The 24,083-nt window shown below is 37.2% G+C and overlaps 1 protein-coding gene across 3 annotated transcripts in view; it reads left to right on the plus strand.

The window, feature by feature from the left end:
- Window positions 1–24,083, plus strand: part of tln2b (talin 2b) — a 116,499-nt gene that overhangs the window by 23,497 nt on the left and 68,919 nt on the right. For all 3 annotated transcript variants that reach the window (XM_086072883.1, XM_086072885.1, XM_086072884.1), the window contains exons 2-6: window positions 18,968–19,139; window positions 19,234–19,331; window positions 19,462–19,591; window positions 21,120–21,275; window positions 22,965–23,107. In XM_086072883.1, coding sequence (XP_085929009.1) covers window positions 19,004–19,139; window positions 19,234–19,331; window positions 19,462–19,591; window positions 21,120–21,275; window positions 22,965–23,107 — 663 coding nt within the window. In that variant the 5' untranslated portion in view covers window positions 18,968–19,003. The remainder of the gene's footprint in view (window positions 1–18,967; window positions 19,140–19,233; window positions 19,332–19,461; window positions 19,592–21,119; window positions 21,276–22,964; window positions 23,108–24,083) is intronic.

Raw genomic sequence — 24,083 nt, forward strand, 5'->3', positions numbered from 1 at the left:
CAGCCAGTAATAACAGAAAATGACAATATAGTAAAAGGAGAAGCAACTGTATCAATCTGAAAGCATTTGCGCAATGAAATATGAACTGCGGTGCAACTTTTGGATCTCATTAGATTGCGCAGGTGTGCCCAATAAAGTGTCCAGTGGGCGCATCCCACTACTGACGAGATGTTACGTGATCATTGCGAGAACCGTAGAGGAAGTCCGGCACATCATTGATTAACTGCTCTGTTTATCTATTTTCTCTGCAACAAAAGCCACCTGATCTGGGAATGATCCGAAGCCCGAGTTGCTATGGCAACCCATTGACATGGAAAAGGAATCCGGTGCATGGGAGTTCTTAACAAAGCATGGCAGCATCCCTAACATGCTGCCGCTCTGTGTGATATGGCTCATCCGGCCCGGCTGAATAATGCGTTCTTAAGGTTTGTTCAGTCGTCATGCATAATTTAACTGTCAGTCCGGCTCCTCTTAGTTGACCCCCATTGCACCAGATATACAATTTGCTGGATGCTGGTGGATGTGGGTGGATCTTTAGTTGAGCAGATGTTCATGAGGTAGATGAAAGCCAGTGTTGTTTGTTTGCAGTCATCAGCAGGCTTGGGGAGTAACGGAATACATGTACCGCCGTTACGTAATCGGATTGCAAAAAAAAAGGAGTAACTATTCCATTACAGTTACAGGAAAAAACATGTAATCAAGTTACGGGTACATTTATTAAAAATGGGGATTACTTCAAGGGATTACAATTATGATGAGAGAGAGTGCGAAAGAGGGTGAGAGAGAGAGGGAGTGCACGCCCGCACGAGTGGGACAGTTGCTACACGTCGGGGAGGTGGGAACGAACGAACAAACTGACTAGTCGTGTCCTCCACACGCGGGCAGTTTGAAAAAGCTTCACGGACGGGAGGAGGAAATGGCGACCGGTGTTCACTGAAACTTACTCGGAGCGAAAGTTTGAGCTGAGAGTCCAGCAGCATGCTACGTGCTGTAGCTTCTTGCTAGCTAGCCTACAACCATAATGTGAGTTACACCTTCCAAACAAATCTTCCTCCCAACAATTCACTATTTAAACATCATACACAACATATACACGGCTAAACTTGTGACTGGGATAAAAGTTCATTTTGCAGTTGATGTCACGCATCATCATCTTCATTGGATTTATCTATCTATCTATCTATCTAGCTATCTAGCTATCTGTAGCTAGCTAGCTAGCTAGCTATTTTGCGATCTCACTATCCATCTATCTATCTATCTATCCATCCATCCATCTATCTACCTATCTATCTGTGAGTTGTGGATGCTTTCAGTGACAGTTCGAAAACAGCATATGGCCTTCAATCAATCAATCAATCAATCAATCAATCAATAGCCTACATGCTTTTTAATTACACAAGGATTGTTGCTTTTTGTAGGCTGCCCGGGTCCCTATCACCCGCAAATAGCAGGGGCACATTGTATAGAACATATATTGTGGTGATATTTATTTTTATTTTGTCTTCATGAGCATACTCAATATTGGAGTAATCCAAAAGTAATCCAGTTACATTACTTTAATATTAATAATAATAATATTATGGATTACGTGACTAACTAAATTTTTTAGCAGGTAACTTGCAACTGTAATGGATTACATTTTAAAAGTAACGCTCCCAACCCTGGTCATCAGGAAAACGTCCTTCAGGGGTCGGGAAATGAGAAGAATGACGTCAGAAAGTTTGGAGAAATTATCATCTGTGTCACTTCAAACTGCATTTTAACAATATTACAAGCTGTGTTTTTAGTTTTCATTTTTTATTGTTAGGCCGTCTGTTGTTGTACTGTTAATGCTCCATGACCTTTTATATTGAATTTATAGTATTCAAAAGGCCTCATGCACAATGTTTCTTGGTTGTGAATAACATGTACAGTAATTCTTTGAATAGATGTTGTCAACCTCTGAGGTCAAACACAATCCGTTCCAGGCAGCCGGTTGATCGATTTCTTCACAGATTTCCCCACAGCCTTTTCCACTAATACAAGTGTTCACAAAACACTGTGCAATAAAATGTGTAACACACGTGCTGCCTTTACTGAAGTGGAGAGTGAGGCAGGCTGAAGGGTTGGTGAATTAAAGGGGAAGTCAACCCAAACCCACTCGTCTAAACATGGCATTCCGATTAATACTGCGTCACGGCTCACCTGTTTCCTGATATTGGTCATGTGACATTCGCAAGCTGAGCTGTCACTGGTCCGCAGTTGTGCCATGGCGGAGATGTGATGTCGACGAAAATAAAGCCCTTAGTGTTTTATTTAGTACTGACTATTATTATAATCTTTTAACTAACTACTTTTAACGATTTAATCACACAATTTTCTGAAATTAATCGCGATTAATCGTGATTAATCTCATGTTTTGTTTTGTTTTGTTCAAAACTTGTAACATTCAATTTAATATGTATTTGTCATTGCAAATAACATGGTTATAAGCAACGTGATAACGTTATGAGCCCCAAATACTGGCATAGTGCATATATACATACATCATACATACAACATATATTATATATATATATTTACTTCAGTAAAATCTCAGGATTAATATAAAATCATCACATTGAAAGTATATTTAGAATATAAAATATATAGAATATAGAATATAAGAAAAGACTGTTCTAATATGTTCTTTGATTCTGAAATCATTTGCTCCCAAAAACGTATAAATATGTTCTATTTTAAATGTTTTAAGTGTCCCAAAGACATATTTATACATATGGGGTTTTTTTATGCTAGAGTATACATAAGGCTTTGATGCAGCCTTTGTACTGCACAGAACGGGTGAAGCAATGGTAGTTATTACAAAAACTGCCCAGCAGGTGGCAGCAGAGTATAAGAGATCAACCAGGGCCATGTTGCAAACAAGCTGATTCCTCTTCTAATTCTAATGCTAATTGCTGCAAAACGGATACAGAAAGAAATATAAAAAAAAAATCCTGATGAAAGATAAGACTAATCTTTCTTTTGGTAGGTTCCATGTTTTTATAGCAATAGAACACAATATTCGGTGGGCCTTGCAAAATCGGTCAAAATCCAGTAAAACAGCGGGGAGTGAAGGGGATTGCTTCAGTGAAAAATGGCTGGGCTGTTTTCAGACAGCATTTGGGTTTGAATTTCCTGCCCGTGATGTCATGCGCGCATTGTGTATATGAAGAAGGGAAAATGCAGTTTCATTGTTCGGCCACAGGTGGCAGTAGCAAATCCGAATTCAATTTTCTAAGTTCTGTAAATTTAAAGAATTTAAATTAATCTCCAGAGTTAACACTTTTATTATGACAGCCCTAGTTGTATTGTTTTAAAATTGTCACTTGGCAGTAAGCAATGCTATAAAGCAGGGCCGTTCGATAACATGCCATCCTTTAGTGCCTTTAGTTGTCACTGGGAGACATGTACGAAGCTGAAACACACTCCGTAGCGTTTCTAAAGGGACGATCAAAACTCTTAAATGTGTCTGGTGAATGGCGAGAGCACGGCGCGGGGGAGGGTGACTCTCCCGATCACATGTTGTTTGCTTAGGAACGCGACGAGGCTTAACTTGCTTTCTTTAAAGGCATTTCACATTGCTCGGCAGAGATTCAGCTGCCATTCTACGTACGTCACTACGCACAGAATGTGTTGCGACGTAACAATGGCGGCGTACGTCCAAATGAAGTCTCTACAAAATGTATTAAACTGAGAATGATTTTTGAAAAATTAATCTTATAGTTATGTTAGTAACAACCAAATAAATAATATAGAGCAAACTTGTCGTGACAGTCAGGGTTCCTTTTAACTCATTCATTGCCATTGGCATAAACGTCAAAAATGAATTTGAACCATTTCTGTTATTTTAACATTTTTTCCACTTTTGTTCAGAATATGCAAACCTAGACATTTTTTAATAAAAAATGGGGGGGGGGGTAAAAAAAAAAAGAAAAAGATTATTTAAAATTTGGGACGTCAGGCGATAAAAAATGTTAATTGTAATTCCTCGCATGACTTGAAATTTTATATCTGTTCTAAATGTACAATATTTTTTCTAGGTTTTTATACTCTTGTTAACAAAAGTGGGAAAAATATTTAAACTAATAGAAATAGTTCAAATGATTTTTTGACGTCTATCGCCGTCAATGGCAGTGAATGAGTTAATGGGCAAATCACAAAATGCTAATTGAATTTCCCGGCAGAACCTTCAACAAAGCCGTCAAACTGAAGTGACACGTTCACAGAGAGGTGTTTTCATTTTTCCGACACGCACTATCAAAGTGGATCCAAATCAGCCCCCTCAAATACTTTTTCCGCTCATCATATCAATGTCGTTTTTGACAGGATGGGTGAAAGGCCCTCTGGATGTATTGAGGATTGCACACAGCACACAGATGAAGAGAACCCGAACACTGTCAAGGTCTCTGACTGACTCTTAAAAGCTGGCACTTGCTGAAATATGCGAACAAGTTCTGTGCGAGAGTGTGCTCCACGTCCACGTGGTCCGTGAAGCGGTCGGTGCCGCTGTCCTGCCTTATATGTCCAGGAAAAGGTGGGCACAGCGGCAGCCATAGCAACCGAGGGCCGAGTCACTGATGTGGAAACAATGGGCCCGAAAACATGGCCTCTCATTGAACCTCCTCACGTGCAGCTAAGTGGCTTCACTCACCACTGACAGCAGATTTGATTCAGTTTGTGTTGTTGTTTTTTATGCTTCACTCATCTTACAGGAAATGTAAGCGCAATACAATGTATTAACTCATTCACTGCCATTGACGGCTACAGACGTCAAAAATTAATTTGAACTATTTCTATTAGTTTAAAAAAAATCAACTTTTATTAACAAGAGTATGAACCACCTTCTTGTTTATTTTTTTATTGTACAAAATATAACATTTGTGATTAATCATGAGTTAATTAATTTCGATAAAAATTTTAATTGCCTGATGTTCCAAATTTGTAATATTTTCTTTTTCTTTTTAATTCATTCACTGCCATTGACGGCTATAAATGGCAAACATTCATTTAAACTATTTCTATTTAACATTTTTTTCCACTTTTGTTAACAAGAGTATAAAAACCTAGATTTTTTTATTGTACATTTAGAATACAAAATGTGTGATTAATCGTGAGTTAACTAGTGAAATCATGCGATTAATTGTGAATTCTAATCGCCTGTATTATTATTTTGTATTATCTTTTCTTTAGAAAAAAAAAGAAGAAAAGATTATTAAAATTAGGGCGTCAGTTGATTAAAATTTTTAATTGTAACTAATTGCTTCACTTCATTCGTTAACTCATGATTTAAAAACAGACAAAATCAATAAAAATTAGGGGCAATTTTTAATCATAATTAATCGCATGACGTAACTAGTTAACTCACGATTAATCAAAAAATGTATATCTGTTCTAAATGTACAATAAAAAAAATTCTGTTGTCACACTCTTGTTAACAAAAGTGGAAAAAATGTTAAACTAATAGAAATAGTTCAAATGAATTTTTTACGTCAGTAGCCGTCAATGGCAGTGAATGAGTTAATCACAAAGAGACATATTGCAAGACAAACAAATGCTGCTACACCTAAACTGATGCACTTCTGCGGACTTTTGCTACTTCATAAATTTTTCAAAAGCAAGCGTGGCTCAGTTCAGCACGATATAAATTGCTGATCGAGTCCCTCCGTGGATCACATCCCTCCAGCCTATGTCGCGTTCCACTGCTCATAATACTTAAGTCAGCGTGCAAGTGGTTGTAGTTCAGTCAATTAAAGTCTAGTGAGGGATAAAAGGTAAAAGAAAGAGGGGGGCGGGGCGGGGGGGCTCATATCCAGGGCAGCCGACGGGAGATTGGAGTCACCTGATTTACAGGTCGTGACTCTTCAGGCTGAATGTCCAGTCTGTGGGAGCCAGAAAGCCACATGAAAGCTCGGTCATCGAATGCAGATGGTCTCTTTTGAAGAGTTCGGTCAACGGATTGGTTTGTGCTTAGAGACATGGTGAATGTGCATATTCCTGCGTCCACCAGGATCTTTTATTTATTATTATTTATGCCTGGATGTTTTTTATTGGGAGTAAAATGTTGTGAGGTATTTTATTGAGGCGCACATTTTGCTGGCAAAGGCTTTTTTTGATTGAAGTTTGTTCTTCAAATCAATTGAGGCTGTTAGACTGGCTATGATAGGTGGTGTCCAAACTACGGCCTGGGGGCCATTTGCGGCCAGACATGTGTTTTTCAGCGTTTTGCGGCATAAAATTGCCATTTGACACAGATCCACAAGAATAGCAAAAACTGGATGTTTATCAGCATTTTCTGAAGAATTTTGGGGGTTGGGTTAAAAATAATAAATTAGAAATGAGTTAAGGGGGGTACTCAGAATGTGGTCAGGGGCTGCAGTTTCCCATCCATACTATATAGCTTTTTAAAAAATAATATCACAGTTTCTCTTCAAAACACCGTGCTGAGTAAATAATTCTTTTTTTGAAGCAAAAACAGTTTGTTCCACTTTTTATTAAATTCATGATCATCAAGTCATTGTTTAAAAAAATGGTCAGGTTCTTTTGCTCTTGTTTTGTTCTGATTGTTTTGTGCAGTGCAGGGGCGGATCTACTCTAGTAGGATACAGGGCCGACGGCACGCCAAAATCTTGAAAAACTATTTGCTTTATCACCTTTAACAGAAAGCTGTTATGCTGTAGCTGTTTATTAAATTAATTACAAAATACAAACAATAATATGTCATTGCTTTTGCTTGATGGATTTTTGCGACCTTCCATTGAAAAAGTACAAAAATTGTATTGCATGAATGATCTTTTAAAGCAAAAAAAGACTATCAGGGATCTAAAAACAGCAGAAGAATTTAGGTAATTGGAAATCATATTTACGGTTTAGGATGTTTCCAACACAAGGCCTGTCTTGTGTCTAATGAACAAGTTTACACAGCAGCGTAAAAATGTGTCGTCACGTGGTACAAGAAGACACACTCAGTAAACTCAGCACATATTTGTATTTAATTGTTTCACATTTATGGACTGAAAGTCCTTTTATAGAAATATTTAGTGGTATACATTTAAAAAAAAAAATAATAATCCCATACTAACACTACCAACATGGCAGGCAAACTTTCCACATTTACCATTACCAATAATTGAATTGCATTCTTTTCTTTTTTTTCTTTTTTTTTTAATAAAATCCCACTCAATTCTGCTATAAACAGGCTGAAAATTGCTCGTGAGCAAGAGTGACTGGGTCTGCCTTTTACTCGTCTATTCTTGCATTCATTACCATCAAGTATTCACAATCCTCTCTTGAAAGCCTTTAATCTTTCCATGCTCTGTCTGTAGCATTTTAATTATTGCATATATGTATTGCCGGCATCACCCGGAAATTGCTTGTGTCTCACATCCAGCTTGAGTAACATGGCAGTGAAGTGTTTTGTTTTGTTTTAATTAGATTTTGCAGAGAATGGTCTGCTTTATGTAAATTGAATCTCCATGTTGTTTCTTTGAGAAGTCCAACATTATTATTCTCGAAAGTGGGCTTGGTGTGTTTATTTAGCAAATTTTGATGCATGTAGCGTTTTCGATGATTGTATACCGTGAAGTACGAAGACTGCTAGGCCCAAACCTTATGACCTGAAGTTTGATTCAGGTAATTATTTTCAAATGTGATTATTGTATTATGTGGTGTTGAAAGCTGATCTGAATCCATACGTAATAAGACTAATATTCTGGAAACGTTTACAAACCCCTACTGAGCCAAACTGAGGGACTGCGTGACCACGCCAGTGCGGTGGTTTTTGGTATTTGCAATATTTGGAACCGCAAGGCGGCATTTGTGAAAAAATGCTACGTAAAATGATTTTCTATGAGTATCAAGTCATGTAAATCGCTGCCGTGTTTATTGGAAATTTATGATAATTTGCTAATGAATGAAATTTAGGGGTGGGGCTAACGTTAGCTTTAGCGTGTCATGGCTGCATTTGCTTTGCAAAGTGGTTAATCAAGATTAGAGCTGTCAAACGATTACATTTTTAAATCAGATTAATCACATCTTGGAATTTCTATTGATCACCATTAATCGCTTAATAAAAAAGTTTTTTTTTTAATCAACATTTTTGTCCCGCCAAATTTGAAGAGCACTATGTGTTAATTCTTTTGACATTTAATGATATGAGGATGTCTTCAAAATGTTTGCATTCACTGCACACGCTCATCCGGCTCTTTTTCTAATCAGTTAATTACTTCCATAATTTTAAATGGAAAAAAATTACCCCAATATTTGGACATGAACAAATATTCTAAATGTGATACGCAAACATTTATTAAATGCTTTACTTTAATGCATAAAATTATGTTTATTGCTCAAACACAACCTGTGCTACCTTAAACGTAGCCATCCGCTGTCGCGCTAAAGGATAATCTATGGTAAAAATTAATAGTGAGATTAATCTGCGCTAATTCATGATTAATGCCATACTTTTTTGTGATTAATTCATCAGTTAACGCTTTAACTTTGACAGCACTAATAAAAATGCAAGCTAACCAGCAATGGCGGTCTCGTTACTTGAGAATCACGATTGTTATTATTCTTTACTTTATTAACATTCAAATGAACTGTCATCACTTCAAAGTAACGGCAAATAAATATTTCAGTGGATGTTTGTAGGTCTACTAAAAGTTTAACAATAGAAGCACTCACGTGCATTTAAACGGGGTGTCTGACTGTGTATTGATATGTAAAGATGTAGCGATAACGGCAATATCGGGATATCGCGATGTTAAAATTGCCATAGTATTGTCGTGTCATGACATTAAAAGCAGCATTCCATTTGTGCAGTATCAGCAACCTCTGGTGGTTAGTTTATTCATGCAGTTTAATTTGAATTAAGCATGTTTTTGGCCATCCATGCCATAACACGTTTGAGATCCTCCACAAATTGACTCGATTCACAGTGTGTGTGTGAATTAGCAAGTCAGTGCCTCAATATTAAGTGTTATTGATTGTAGGTCATTTACGCATGTCAATATGAGCTTTTTTTTATAAAATACCATGAGCTTTTTTATACCGCCAACCTCCCACATTATCGCGATGACTATCGTATTGTGAGCTTCATATCGTGATCTCTAATTGATACTGTTTGTGATTCAAGATTTGTGAGGACTACCACAGGCAGCAGCTGGGCGGAGCGTTCATCCTCAAGGAACATTCTCTATCGCCAGCAATTTGGTAGCCCATTTGTCAAAATCTCGGAATTAGGGCCGCTGCAAATTGAACCATGCCGTGTCTCGTAAGACAGCTGGACAGCTTCAATAATAGCAATCTCTTTGTTGTGCGTGCCGTTTATTATCGTATTTGATATCTATCCCGCTCGAAGATGTTAGTACTAGAATCAATACAAATGATTTTATCTGCTGTTCCATATTAGTCAATGCCACAAGAGAGAAACAGTCACATTCATTGTAACGACTGCGTTGTGAATGCTTTTGAAAGGCCGCTGCTGCTTCGGGGATGCTCCACTTTGCTGGATATTTTTAGTGTAAGACGAGCTGCACTCTCCTTCCCCATGACAAGGGCGACATTCATAATTTCTGACCGTATCTTCACCCTTTAAATTGAATTACAGCAGAGTGTGGCGCCCAGGAGCAAAGCAGTGGTGCAGTCATAGCACCAGAAACCAGTTGGTGTCAAAAGATGTCATTTTAATGCAGAATTGATTCAAGTGTCTGAATATACAGTGGAAGATTGAGCACGCTGTTCTGGGATGCTGCTTGTTCAGATTGTGCAACCGTTTTTCCCACTGGAAATGTATACATTCAAGGATCATTATTCCCTATTAGAAACTTTTAGGGAATATTTTAAGAACATTTTAAATAGATTGGTTGGTCTCCAAGTGCCTGCCTTCCCGGCACAGATGTCGAGACTTCAGTGCATGACGAACGCACCATATTTAAAGTCTGACAGTAATTCAAACGTGGTCGGAGATGTTCCACTTTTGAGGTTCTACTATGCGTCCAAAACCTTGAATTAAGGTGGAAGTGAAGCTTAAACATTTCTTGACAATAATATGCTATATATGACCTCACTGGTCTAAACATGACATTCTGATTAATATTACATTTGTGGAATATGTGTGTCCAGCCATTTTTATCCACCTCAGGGGGCGGCCATTTTGCTACTTGCTGTCGGCTGAAGATGACATCACAGTTGCTCGGGTCTCAGGCAACGACCAATCACAGCTCACCTGTTTTCTGAAGCTGAGCTGTGATTGGTCGTTGCCTAAGCCCTGAGCAACTGTGATGTCATTTTCACTCGACAGCAAGTGGCAAAATGATATTGATTTAAAAAATGCTAGATTTTACTGCATAACTAATATTCCACTAACACAATATTAACCAGAATAGGCTACCGTATTTAGACTAGTGGGGCTGCATAGAACATATTGTCACAAATGTTTTTGACTAATAGGAGCTAATTCCTATTTCTGCCCAATGATGAATTTTGCTTACTGTAGCAAGAGCTCATTAATTTACATAACGTACATGGATGAAGAATGATGGAGGAAAAAGCCTTTGATTGATTGTTAGAGCTGATTGTTTGCCCGTGTAATCAATAGGATTGTTTTAAAAAAGCGCAACCTGTTTCTGTGGCATAACCTCTTAGCCAGATCTGTTTCCCATAGCAACTAAACACTCATTGCAATTTCCAGGGAAGAACTCAATTTCCACAAAGATACGTTTGCCAGCACTTGCCGCTCTGCATTGATCGCCGCAAAAAAAACGAACAGTGATAATCATCCACTGTAATAATTGCGTACACTGCCGCATGCAAAGGTTTCAATTTTTCACCAATGTGCCACAATAAACTCCTCCTGATCTTATTAATGTGTTAAAGACAAGTTGACAGAATAACGTCTCTGCGGACTCATGTGCTACTTACATAGATTAAGGTTGGAGCTGTTAAATACGTGCATAATGATTTGCTATTTATTTGCCGTAAATCAAGCATGCCTTGCGCTCGTAATTAAGATATATTTATGGTAGCTGATTAAAACACAAAGTGTTGCATACAATTATGGGACCCTTTCTAAAGTGCTTAAAAAAATAAATAAAAGATAGCTCGTTAAAAAGGTCGTTAAACTTAGAAGCAGATCGGTTCAAAATAACACACCTAACCTTGACATGACTTGCTAATGCAAACTATTTTTTTACGGCAAGCAAAACAAGAACTATACATAAAGTAAGCAAAGCTTTTCAGCAGCCATGTGACTCACCAGCGGACTTTCTTTTCCTGTAAAGACGTCTCGGCCTCAGGGGACGCACAGTAGGCGTGCAGGAAGCTGACCTTGCCTTCAATCGGACAGGGATAAAAGGCCCTTGTTGGGCTCCATGTCAGTCAGGGTGTTAAAACGAAGCAAAAGAAAAACGAAAAGAAGGCTAGGAGCAGTTTACCCTATTAACATATTATCAGTAGCTGTGAGACTGCTGTGCTGGCAACATTCTGGAGAGATGCTGAGATTGGGATTGCATTTAGTCAATTGATGACATTGACATTTAGTATAGCATGCACACAAAAAAAGCCTGTAAAACTGAAACTAGGGATTGGGGAATACCAACATCAGTTATCATATCAAGCCAATACCGGGCCTTATTTCAAGGTCTTGCAACGATCATGAACTGAAATTAACTCATGCACTGCCATTGACGGCTATAGACGTCAAAAATTCATTTGAACTATTTCTATTAGTTTAAAAAAAAATCCACTTTTGTTAACAAGAGTATGAAAACCTAGAATTTTTTTTATTGTACATTTCGAACAGAGATAACTTTTGTGATTAATCGTGAGTTAACTAGTGAAGTCATGTGATTAATAACAATTAAAAATTTTAATCGCCTGATGCCCCTAATTTATAATAATCTTTTCTTTTTTTAAATCGCGTCACGCGCAATTTTTTTTTTTATTGGAATTAATTGCATGACTTCAATAGTTAACTCACGATTAATCACACATTTTATGTCTTTTCTAAATGTACAATATTTTCTTCTAGGTTTTCATACTCTTGTTAACAAAAGTGGAAAAAAATGTAAACTAATAGAAATTGTTCAAATTATTTTTTTACATCTATAGCCGTCAATATGTCAAAATAACCATTCATTTAAAAAATGCTATATTGGGATGTGTCTTTCTTTAAAATTATCTGCCATTTTTGGGGGGAGTAGGACATTTCATGTATTAAAAGTACTAGTGGTACTTGTTTACTGCTCAATCAATACTGTGTCTCCTGTGATCTCTGGATGACCTTGAAAATCATGTAACAGTACAGAATAACTACACTAACCGAGTTAGGTACATTTTCAATGAAATCAAATGAGCAGTATTTACGCAATATTAGAAACACCATGTAGCACCCTATAATGTAACAATTTCATGAAAATGTAATAACACCTAAAAAATGTCATCAAATGTGCACTTAACTCAATTAAAAATGTATTAAAAATCAATAATGTAATTTAAAAAAGCAACTGACTGATACTGTAATAACGTTTTTGCCCAAAACGTATTACATTATTAAATTAACTTCCAACACTGACCTCCATTCAAATCAGTCAAAATAAACTTTAGCGGTTGAAATCAACTCTGAAACATTTAACACCAAAACTTTAACACTACATTTTTTTTCTGTGAATGTATTTAACAGTCTAAGATGTAAATGTAGATCATAGATATTACATTGTCTGTCAAGTTTTACCTGAAAATTAAAAATGTTACTACAATATCAATCAGCATCCATTATTGGTGAAATTATGACATTATTGGATTTTGTTAAAACATTTTATCGAGTTAAGTGCAAATGTTATTACATTTTCAGGCAATTGTCACATTATACACTACACACCTGATTGCATTTCAATGCTCATTCACTAAATAGTAAATCATTCAATCGTATACAACACTTAAATAATACAACTGAATAAAATACTTATATCATATTTTTAGGGAGGGGTATGGGTTGGTACCCCAGTACTCGTGGCAGCAGCTGATAGCAGTATAAGCCACTCTCTTGTGACTGTTTTACAATCAGGAGGTAGAAATGAGAAGAATAGAAAATTGCCATTAATTTCATGTCATTTGAAAGAAAAATGCTATATTGGGATACGTCGGTCGTTACATAGGTACTAGTGGTGTCGGTGCTTTGTATCGGCATTGGTGACTACTCAACAGTTGAATACTCTTGCTTTTATCAAACCTTTTTTTTTTTTTTTTGCACACAACCGGAATGATGTGAATCCTTGTCATTTGACTGGCGTTCACACCAATCTTTCTTGCATCCACACATCTCACACGTCTCAGAATGTGTCAATCAAAACCTGCTATTATCTTTGTAAAACTGAATTTTTTCTGTAGCCATTGTAGCTCATTAAATTGTATATAATTGAATGGCAAGATTTGTTTGAACTAGTAATAATGTAATCTTATTATGCTTAATGAATTTTGCAAATACCCCTTTGTTGCGTAATGGATTGAAATTGGAGAGATCATTTTGCACTACTCGTTGGAGTCACTGCCATTCACGGCTATAGACGTCAAAAATTCATTTGAACTATTTCTATAAATTAAAAAAAAAATCCCACTTTTGTTAACAAGAGTATGAAAACTTGACGCCCCTAATTAAAAAAATATATAAAAAATTAGTTAGACGATTAAAATTTGTAATCATAATTAATTGCATGACAGTTTATCACAAATTTTTATATCTGTTAAAAATATACAATACATTTTTTTCTAGGTTTTTATAAAAAATGTAATTAACTAAAAAAAAAAGTTAAACTAATAGAAATTGTTCAGATGAATTTTTGACGCCTATAGCCGTCAGTGGCAGTGAATGAGTTAAAATTCAGTCATGTTTAAAGGACATATCCTCCCACAACCTTCCATCTTTTCATGCCAAGAGCTATACTGGCTTTCTGTATAGTACTCTGATGACACACAGTGTGTCCTTGAAGGACTTATTTCCATCCATATGCGCACGATTCTGGACATAACAAGCCAACAAGTCTCGCATAAAGCGTGAGCAAGGCCGAGACTAAGAAGAGGTTTAAATGTTCTGTCGAGCCACTTCCTTGTCTGTAGGGTGATTAACTGGTGGGGTAATCAGGCTTCGCGCTACTGCTGATACCACAGTCATTAGAGCTCTTCTCTCTCCAGATGGCTTCTGTGTTTCCCGGTTCTCAGCAAGGTGATCTTTGCTATTTTCGGAAACGTTAACGCAACAGCATTTTTTAAAACAGATTTTTTTTTTTCTCCAATGGTTTCGACACCTCCTAAAGCTACAAATATCTTAGCTGTTCATTCAGAATTTTGTAGCCTGAAAATGGCTCATCATTGATGTTTTGATGACATCATTATCGCTCTGGAGAAAATGGCAATGTCATTGGCTCTGTGTGAGTTGTACCTTTCAACATTGTTGTGTAAATGTTTACATAATTAATTTAGTTTAATTGGTGAATAAAAAAAAAGAACAAATTAAATTTCAAATGCCAGAACAAGAATTGGCACTGGCCCTGTGTATTCATGATACATGATACTTTGATACCTTTTCTTCAGAACGATACCCGTACAAGTATTCAACTCTTGAAATCAATTCCAAATACAGATACCACTAGTACATAAAATTTCTCCAAAAATACAATGACAGATAACTAAAGAAAGACCTCAAAAATACCATTGGGAAATTTATGACGATTTTCTATTATTCTCATTTTGAATTCCTGATTGTAAAATAGCCACAAAAGGGTACCGGTACCTTAAAGTAAGGCTGGTATCGGTATACCAATACCTGGTATTGGAAATCATCCATCCCTAACAAAAACACAATTTTGTGCACTTTTCTTTCCTTTTTTTTTTTTACAATATCGTGACTTTTTTTGTGTGTTGCTGATTTTGACTCTTTTCCCACATAATAACAACATGTGAAAAAATGTGGGGGGTTATCTCATGTTTTTAGTTGTTATAGTGGACGCCATGATAATATGGCTGTAATGTGTTGTAAACTTACCAAGCTTATATGCAACATTTTCAACATGAACCTCATGCAAATCAACTTGCGATTGTGATTGGTTAGTTAAGATCCAATCATGAACCAGAAGTTTTGACATCATCCAAATTATGCGTTTCATTGGCTTAGACATGCAAATATGTAATATCCACTGGGACCATCTATGGGTCTCAAGGGGTTAATACTTTTCAAGCCCTTAAAGAAATGCTACTTCTGGGTAGTTACTTTTTTTTTTTTTTTGCATGTTATTGTATGGTATCATTTAACATTTGATATTTTGTGGGATTTGTGTCTTGTTCAAGGCATTCCTTATGGAAGGATTTAAACTGAGTCGTGGATAAAACTTAAAATATTGAGTATGAAATCTAAAAATGAAAAATATTATTAAAAAAAAAAAAAAGTATTTTATCATATTTATTGTGAAATTTTTACTGGCCCAGATCAACTTTCGGAAGCCTGGCAGTCATGTCGATAATGTTGAATCCTGTGTTCAGTTCATAAAAGCCTGTAGTCAGAATGTGAGTGGGAATGCATGTCAATATGTGCCCTGCGACTGACTGGCGACCAGTCCTGGGTGGACCCAACCTCCTTCCCACTGTCAGATGTGATCTGTGATCCGACTGTAACCCACCAAGAATAAGCAGTAGAAAATTAATAGATGAAAATTGCTACCCCTGCTTGAACATGTACTTTTCTGTATTACAGTGTTTACAGCAGGACGCTGGTGAAAAAATGTTCTCCCACTTGAATTTGCTTAGGAATTCTAATTATCGTCCAAGGTTTCATCATGTGATTTCGCTGGCTGAAGTGACGGATGATGCTGACAACATCATCCGCAAACGCCCCCACGGTGCAGTAAACTTAAATGGATGCAATCACAAGGAACCTTGCTGATCAGTAAAGGCAGGTCTCATAAGAATTGGTCTACAGTAGAGTATGTTTGACCAGGAAGAGAATTTGTGCGTTTTTGTGTGATAATGTATGTAATCCCGGGCGCACGGCCATGTTGCGTTTTCATTCTGAGACGAATGCTGCTTCCCAGGTGGAGTGTCCGTGGCAGCGCCGCATGCGACAAAAACTCTGCGGGGCCTCTTGGCAATCCTGTGAAAAGGCGAGCTCACGCAGTGCCATTACCTTCTCTTTCTTTGCAGTTGTCTTTTCCTACTTTGAAATAAAGAAGTGGGTTTGTTGGGGAGGAACCACGACACGACAGCCTCATTCACAACTTCATCATTATGGAAAATTGACTTTCCAGATTTTCCAGAAAGCTTCCTTGATGAACTGTGGCTGAGATCATGTCAGGTTCATTTTTTTTCGCCCTTCCGTCTGAAGATTATATAAACATGAAACATATTGCATGATACCCAAATTATTTACTTGTTGACTTCTACAGTAATAACAAAACTACATGAGAGCACAAAGCAAAGTGATCCAAAACTTGGTAAATGAATAAACCGCTGTTTAAATTTCCTCCCCATATGTTGACTGCTATTATGGGAGTCATAAACTTAACTTAAAACTTAACTACAACAATTTTCTGCTTAGGATATTTATAATAACCAGTATTTTAGTGCATGGGGCTTAAGAGGCTTAAGGTAAAGATGGCCAAGGAGAAAACGTACATCCCGCATCCCCCCCCCCCCCCTTGCCCCCCCAGCCTGATTTGCCCATATAAGTCTCTGAAGCCCTGAGCCGCTTGACCTGTGTTGCAGAATGTGACAAAACACCCACTAATTTGTCTCGCAGTGAAGTCTCGCTTGCGGCGTAGTGAGCAGGCTAGCCGCAAATAATGATGTGCTGCTGGTGGAGGAATGTCATTTTCTTTGTTTTTGTTCCGGTTATTCTTATACATATTATAAAGGTTTTCCCTTATTTTCCCAGCTGAAAGTTTATCTGTAATGTGATGTACCTTGTTTGGGCTACTTGTACATGCACATGGTGGGGTGAGGCGAATGGAGGTGCACAACGCAAATTAAATTTCCCAGAGGGGCATACCTGTAATGATTTATTGTTTCCCTTGGGTTGTTTATGTGCAAATAAATGTAATCTGGGCGCACTTAAGAAAACAAACACGAGGGTTTATACAGTATACCGGTAATAATCGATTAACTAAATCTCTCTCACAAGCTGATGTGCTATATATTTAGCTTATGTGGTTATACCGTATTTGTGGTGAATGCACCTCAACGGAAAAAAGTTCACTGCAAACATTTTCGCTGTTTTTACAGTATATAATTGGATACATTTTGCATGACTTTCACAGTAAGGATTATAGCAATATACTGTGAAATGTACTCACAGCAATTTCCTGTAATTTCATATCTGTTATTTACAATACATTGTTGTAAAAGCACAACTGTATACTGTAACGGTAACTTACAATGCAAAGTTTTTCTAATGACGTTTTCTTTAAAAGCTTTTTATCTCGACGGTTTTACCAAAAAGTATGACTTATTTTACTTTATACTTGACTCATTGAGACATTTTCAGCAGTCAAAAGTACTATGTATACTTTATTTTTATTTTTCATGTCCAATCATTACCCTTACCTCATTCACTCCCAGCCATTTTCAGTGAAGCAACCCCCTTTGCTCCCGGCTGTTTGACTGGATTTTGACTGATTTTGCAAGGCCCACGGAATATTGTGTTCTATTGCTATAAAAACATGGAACCTACCAAAAAAAAGATTAGAGTATTTTCTTTCATCAGGAAAGTATATTTCTATCTGTTTCAGTTTTGCACCAATTAGCATTAGAATATAGTTATAGTTTCATCATTATTCACAAATATGTTTAAAAAGATCATTTTGCAACATAGTCCTGGTTGATCTCTTTTTGCTCTGCTGCCACCTGCTGGTCGTTTCTGTAATAACTATCATTGCTTTAAACATTCTCTTCAGTTCAGAGGCTGCATCAAAGCCTTCTGTATGCTCTAGAATTTAAAAAAAAAAAACATTAAAAATAATATATAAATATACGGTTTTGGGACCATGGCAATATTTAAAATATAACTTTTTTATACGTTTTTGGGAGCAAATGAGTTAAAAACTAATTTTTCCACTTGCTGTCGACTAAAGATGACATCACCTGTGCTGTGAAAATAGATAACGACCAATCACTGCTCACCGGTTTTCTGGGTTTGATCAGCAAACTGAGCCATTATTGGTCGTTATCTACTTCCTCAGCACTGGTGGAAAAAAAATGTGTTAATTGTACATGAAAAATAATGAAGTTATCAAATTAATCCTGAACAAAATATTAACTTTTTACTGCTGGAAATAGCTAAATTAGTCTAGTATCCCTTTAAAATGTATGTTTTAAATTCATTAACAACATATTTAGATTTCCTGTCTCAAACGGGGCCAAAAGATAATATTTCTACCCTCATTCACTGACCATACATATTTTTTCCGATCTAAGGTCCAATAAGCTCTATCGGAAGGGGCGGGAAGCGGTTTTGTCGTTGATTTATGTTTCATAAATCACGCAAGAAACTTCCAAATATGATCGTGTTGACACTTTTGGAGGAAGCGCCTTTGTCGTTCTCTCAGAGAAAAGGCAAATGGCGTCTTCAGGTTCAGTGCCGAGATTGGTACGCCATGTGACGAAAACTTTTATACTGTAATAATACTGTTGAATGCTGTGGAAATCCTTGCATTATTACTGTGTTGCTGTGATATTACAGACCTTGTTGCGCTATAACAGGTTGTTTTTTTTTTACTGCGGGATTTTACTATAACAGATAAATGCTATAAAATCCAAGTATGCTGTAGTTTATACAGGTATTCATTGGGATATTACAGGGAAATTAATTGCAGCAAATAATAAGTGTTAATTATTGTGAAATGCTGGTATTTAATAATTTTTTTTAGTGTAGGCCTCCATTGTAAAAATGTCCCCCTCTGTGTTTTAGGTGTTGTAGGTCAGCACGGCCATTATACCCTCCAAGATGGTGGCTTTGTCACTAAAGATCTGCGTGCGCCAATGCAACGTGGTAAAGACGATGCAATTTGAGCCGTCCACGCCCGTGTACGACGCCTGCAGGATCATCCGTGAACGCGTCCCAGAAGCCCAGTCCGGACAAGGTGAGCATACAATTGAGTCGATCCAAATGTAATGATGGATGTTTAATTCGTATCTGCACGTACCTTCATTGTTTGGATTTGCGCTGTGCTCCAGCTTCCGATTATGGTCTTTTCCTGTCTGACGATGATCCCAGGAAAGGAATCTGGCTGGAGTCTGGAAGAACCCTGGATTACTACATGCTACGAAACGGAGTAAGATTAAGTAGTGCAGCGTGAGGTGGAGAACTGTCATCTGCTCGTGAATCTGTTAATGTGATTTACAATTTTACAGCGTGCCATGCCCGTTCCTCTGCTGAGAAACATTTGCTCTTTTGCATCACAGGATATTTTGGAATACAAGAAGAAACAAAGACCGCAGAAGATCAAAATGCTTGATGGCGCGGTGAAGACCATCATGGTGGACGACTCCAAAACGGTCGGCGAGCTGCTTGTCACCATCTGCAGTCGAATAGGTGAGTGATTGTCTTCTCCTCGTGCGGTTAATAAGAATCTTTTTTGACTCTCGTCCAACACTTAATTTATTCATGATCTATTTTATTTTTAGTCCTACGCGTAGCAGTTAGCACATGCAGTGTTTTATCATGTGTTGTTCAGTCTATACTCGGACAGCAGCATTTGTTAAGTAGTAAAAGTGTTTTCGCGAAACTGGAAAAAGTCCTTATCGCCTCTTGTTTGGAAAATGGGTACCGTTTATCACACGGAGAAGATGAAGTATTTCTCCTATGGCCTGGACAACTTTTCTTTCCCTTCTCTTGTCATTTTTAATTACAATGTGTTGCTATCAGGTTCACAGAGGATTTGGCAATATTGGAAAATGTCAGTGTAGAGTTCAATGTCCTGTGTTAAAAATGGCGCCCCAGACATGATGACATGGGAAGACAATTATAGATATAACGTGTGTACAAAATGCTAATTTGTGAATACCAAATGTAAAATTTGAGGCCACGAAATTTGTAAAAAAAAATAGAAATAAAAAAGTGCATGTGAAATGCTAGTGTGTTGCAATTCCGATTCTAAGTCAGCAAAAATATTATTATTATTTGAAATATGTGGAAAAATAATCTATTTTATTTTTAAACAAAATGTAGAATATTTGGTACATAAAGAAACATGTACCAAGTAAAGTTTAAGCAAATACATGAATAAATATTAACATTCTTTTTATGTGATAGTGTCCCATCTCTGTCCAGCTATTTTTAAGAACAGACCCCTGGGCTACTCATATTGTCCTTGGGGCTAACAGTAGTGGGTTCTACATGGTGAAAAAAAAATTCTCAATCTGTGACGCTATTCAGGATAAGCGGTAAAGAAAGAGAATAGATGCATTTAAATAATCATAGCATGATGGAATCATTTCCCGCTCTCCTTCCGCTATGATGGGGCCGAAAGCTTGTTGAAATCCTGTTCGAGCCTAGCTTTTTTCTTTTCTTTTCTTTTTGGACTGATTCTCCTTCAGTCCCCAAGCTGCATGTTAAAAAAAGAGAGAGCAATTTAAATCAATTAAGATGATGTTCTCATTTCCCTCCGTGCGCACATTTGTTGCCTCCTCTGCAAACCAAGTCTGTACATTCCCCTAGTATGCGATGTCTTTAAGGCTGTTGCTGTTAAAGCAACCTGGTTGTCAGTAGTAAAGACCCCTTGGCAATACAGATTCTTGCAACAGCATCATTTTCAGAACGTCTTTGTAGCTCATCCCGAGGCCAAAAGAAAATGAAATCATAACTATCACTGTCTATAATGTAACTTTAACACTTACTGTTTCGAGTGAAGCTGCACCCAATTGTCCAGTACACAGCCACCGCTACCTTGCAGCAGTGGCTTCATAACTTTGTGTGGCTAAATTACTATTTCATGCGCACGTTATTGTACTTCATTGGGAGAAAAAAAAAACACTGAGAAATGGGGAAAAAAAACAAATAGACCAGATATTTTTTCCATCTCCTCCTCTGAGAATCCTCCTGACTTACTTCCCGCTTTCAGGAATCACCAACTATGAGGAGTACTCACTCATTCAGGAGGTGTCGGAGGACAAGAAGGAGGACGGTTTGGGAACGCTGAAAAAGGACCGACCTCTGTTACTGCGAGACGAGAGGAAGATGGAGAAACTCAAAGCCAAGTTGCATACAGATGATGATTGTAAGTATCGTCCTTATTCAATGGGATCGTTGCACTACATCAGGATCTCGGATCCAATTTCCATCCGTCAAGTCGACATTCAGTTATTCAGCTATCTATCGAGTGTATTTCTGTATGTTCTCATTGAAGTCAAGGGTGCAAAAACCTTCCAAGGTTTTTCATCATACCAATACATGTTATATGCTGCTTGGTGTTGAAGACGATATCAAATAAATGAATAAAGGCTCATCCCAATTCATGTAATTGACAGGTGTCCCAATACTTTTGCCTATGTAGACTGAGCGCCATGATTTGTACATGCTTTGGCTTGAATCTTTTCAATTTCAATTGGGGTTGTTTGATACCACTTTTTTTTTTTATTAAGTACTCAAATCTTGAGCAGCCACTGATACCCATATCAAGTACTGATTCCACTTGTACCTTTGATACATAAAATTCTAAGCATTTTTTCTTAAAATTGCATGGAAAATTTCTAGTTCCTCATCATAAAATTGCCACAATCCCCCGCCGTCACCAGTACCAATCGATATCTTGAAATAAGGCTGCGTGTCAGCTTGATAACGATACAGGGTATCGGTACTCGCAATCCTTAATTTCAATTTAGTGAAATAAACGGCTTATCTTTTCAAGAAAATGCCAATTACAAAACATGCAGCACACAATATAAATCGCTCAAAGTTTGCTTTAATTTCCGCTGGGGAAAAAAATTTGCACCCTGAAAAATATTTTGACATTCTCAATACTAATTCAGAGGATTATCCATTTTAGATGGTGTATCTATTAGTGTGCCAAAAAAAATAGATTCACATAAGAATCAAGATTCTCATTTAGTACGATTCAGAATTGATATAAAATATCCCAAAATTGATTTATTTTTATTTTTATTTTATACTATAAAAGCTAGAAAATGTATTGCTCGCTACAGAATAGCAGTTGTGGTCCACATGCTGTTTTTGTGGAAAAAGGCTCTTTCCTTACAATTAACTCATTCACTCCCAGCCATTTTCAGTGAAGCATCTCCCTTCGCTCCCGGCTGTTTTACTGGATTTTTACTGATTTTACAAGGCCCACAGAATATTGTGTTCTATTGCTATAAAAACATGGAACCTACCAAACAAAAGATTAGAGTCTCTTCTTTCATCAGGAAAAAAAAGTATATTTGTATATGTTTCTCTTTTGCAGCAATTGGCATTAGAAAATAGCTGTTTAAAACAATGGTGAAAGAGCTTTTTGCAACATGGCCCTGGTTGATCTCTTATACTCTGCTGCCACGATCAATGCCTTCTTTATGCTCAACCATTTAAAAGAAACAGCTTTAAAACGTATAAATATGTCTTTGGGAGCATGGTAATATCTAAAATAGAACGTTTTTATACGTTTTTGGGAGCAAATGAGTTAAAACTTGTCTTGCAAAGCAGACTGGAGTAGATCATCACAATTCTTTGCACATCCATATAATGAAGCAGAAATGATTGTCAATCAAATCATTTTGAATCAAAAATCAATTCTAAATTGAAAAGCAGACCCAAAAATCAGAATCAAATCATGAGAAAGTCAAAGATTCCCACCCCTAGTGTCTATACCTGGTTAATTCCACCCTCATTATACTCCTCTCATATACCATGTTGGTTGTGTGAGCATCTTATTATATGAGTGTGTGGGTCAACACAATGTGTATTGATCGGGCAGTGAACTGGCTGGACCACAGCAGGACCTTCAGAGAACAAGGGGTGGAGGAAAGCGAGACACTGCTGCTTCGACGCAAGTTCTTCTATTCAGACCAGAATGTGGACTCGCGGGACCCCGTCCAGCTCAACCTACTTTACGTGCAGGTAAGACTGTAGCATAGTAAGCACTTAAAATTGGAACCTGATTTTGGCACCAAATTAGAATTGAGCATGAAGCCCCAAAGTGTACGTCCAGCCAAATATGTACTATTTACAGTCAATGTGGTTTATCTCATTCACTGCCATTGACGGCTATAAACGTCCAAAATTAATTTGAGCTATTTCTATTAGTTAAAAAAAAAAAGAATCCACTTTGTATGAAAACCTAGAAAAAAAACAACAGAAATAACATTTGTGATTAGTCGTGAGTTAACTAAGTCATGCAGTTAATTACCATCAACAATTTAAATCGCCTGACACGATTTAAAAGAAAAAAGAAAAGATTATTAAAAATTAGGGACGTCAGGCGATTACATTTTTTTATCGTAATTAATCACGACTTCACGAGTTAACTCACTGTAACACAAATCACAAATTTTATATCTGTTCTAAATGTACGATAAAAATAATTCTAGGTTTTCATGCTCTTGTTAACAAAAGTGGAAAAAAATTGTTAAACTAATAGAAATAGTTCAAATTAATTTTTGACGTCTATAGCCGTCAACGGCAGTGAATAACAACATGAGAGAGGGCATTTTAACGCAGTAGCACATTAGCAAACATTTACGAGTACCACATGGGTCGACGAGAAAATAAAGTTGCCAGACAGTGTGACAGACTGTTTAATATATCGAGTCGGAAAATGTACTGTAATTTGCGGCTGTCTGAGCAGACAACTTAATGACTAATCTTAGAAGATGAAGTTAAGCTTCGTAAGAACATCCAGTCAAGTTATTTTTCTTTTCTTTTTTTTTTTATTCTTGTGTAAGTGTGGGTCGTCTAATGTTTATAAATGGCGGGCGCCCTGCAGTCACTGAAGGGTTCCCCGAGGGGTGTTAGCTACTCATCAGAGTTTGCACTCTGCTCACATCAGCACACTCCCATTAGCCTCTCCTTCCCGGGGAGAACAGTATCCCACTGA

The sequence above is a fragment of the Leptonotus elevatus genome, chromosome 4, assembly GCF_054856555.1.
Source record: "Leptonotus elevatus isolate MCC_2025b chromosome 4, RoL_Lele_1.0, whole genome shotgun sequence".
Classification (NCBI taxonomy): Eukaryota; Metazoa; Chordata; class Actinopteri; order Syngnathiformes; family Syngnathidae; genus Leptonotus; species Leptonotus elevatus.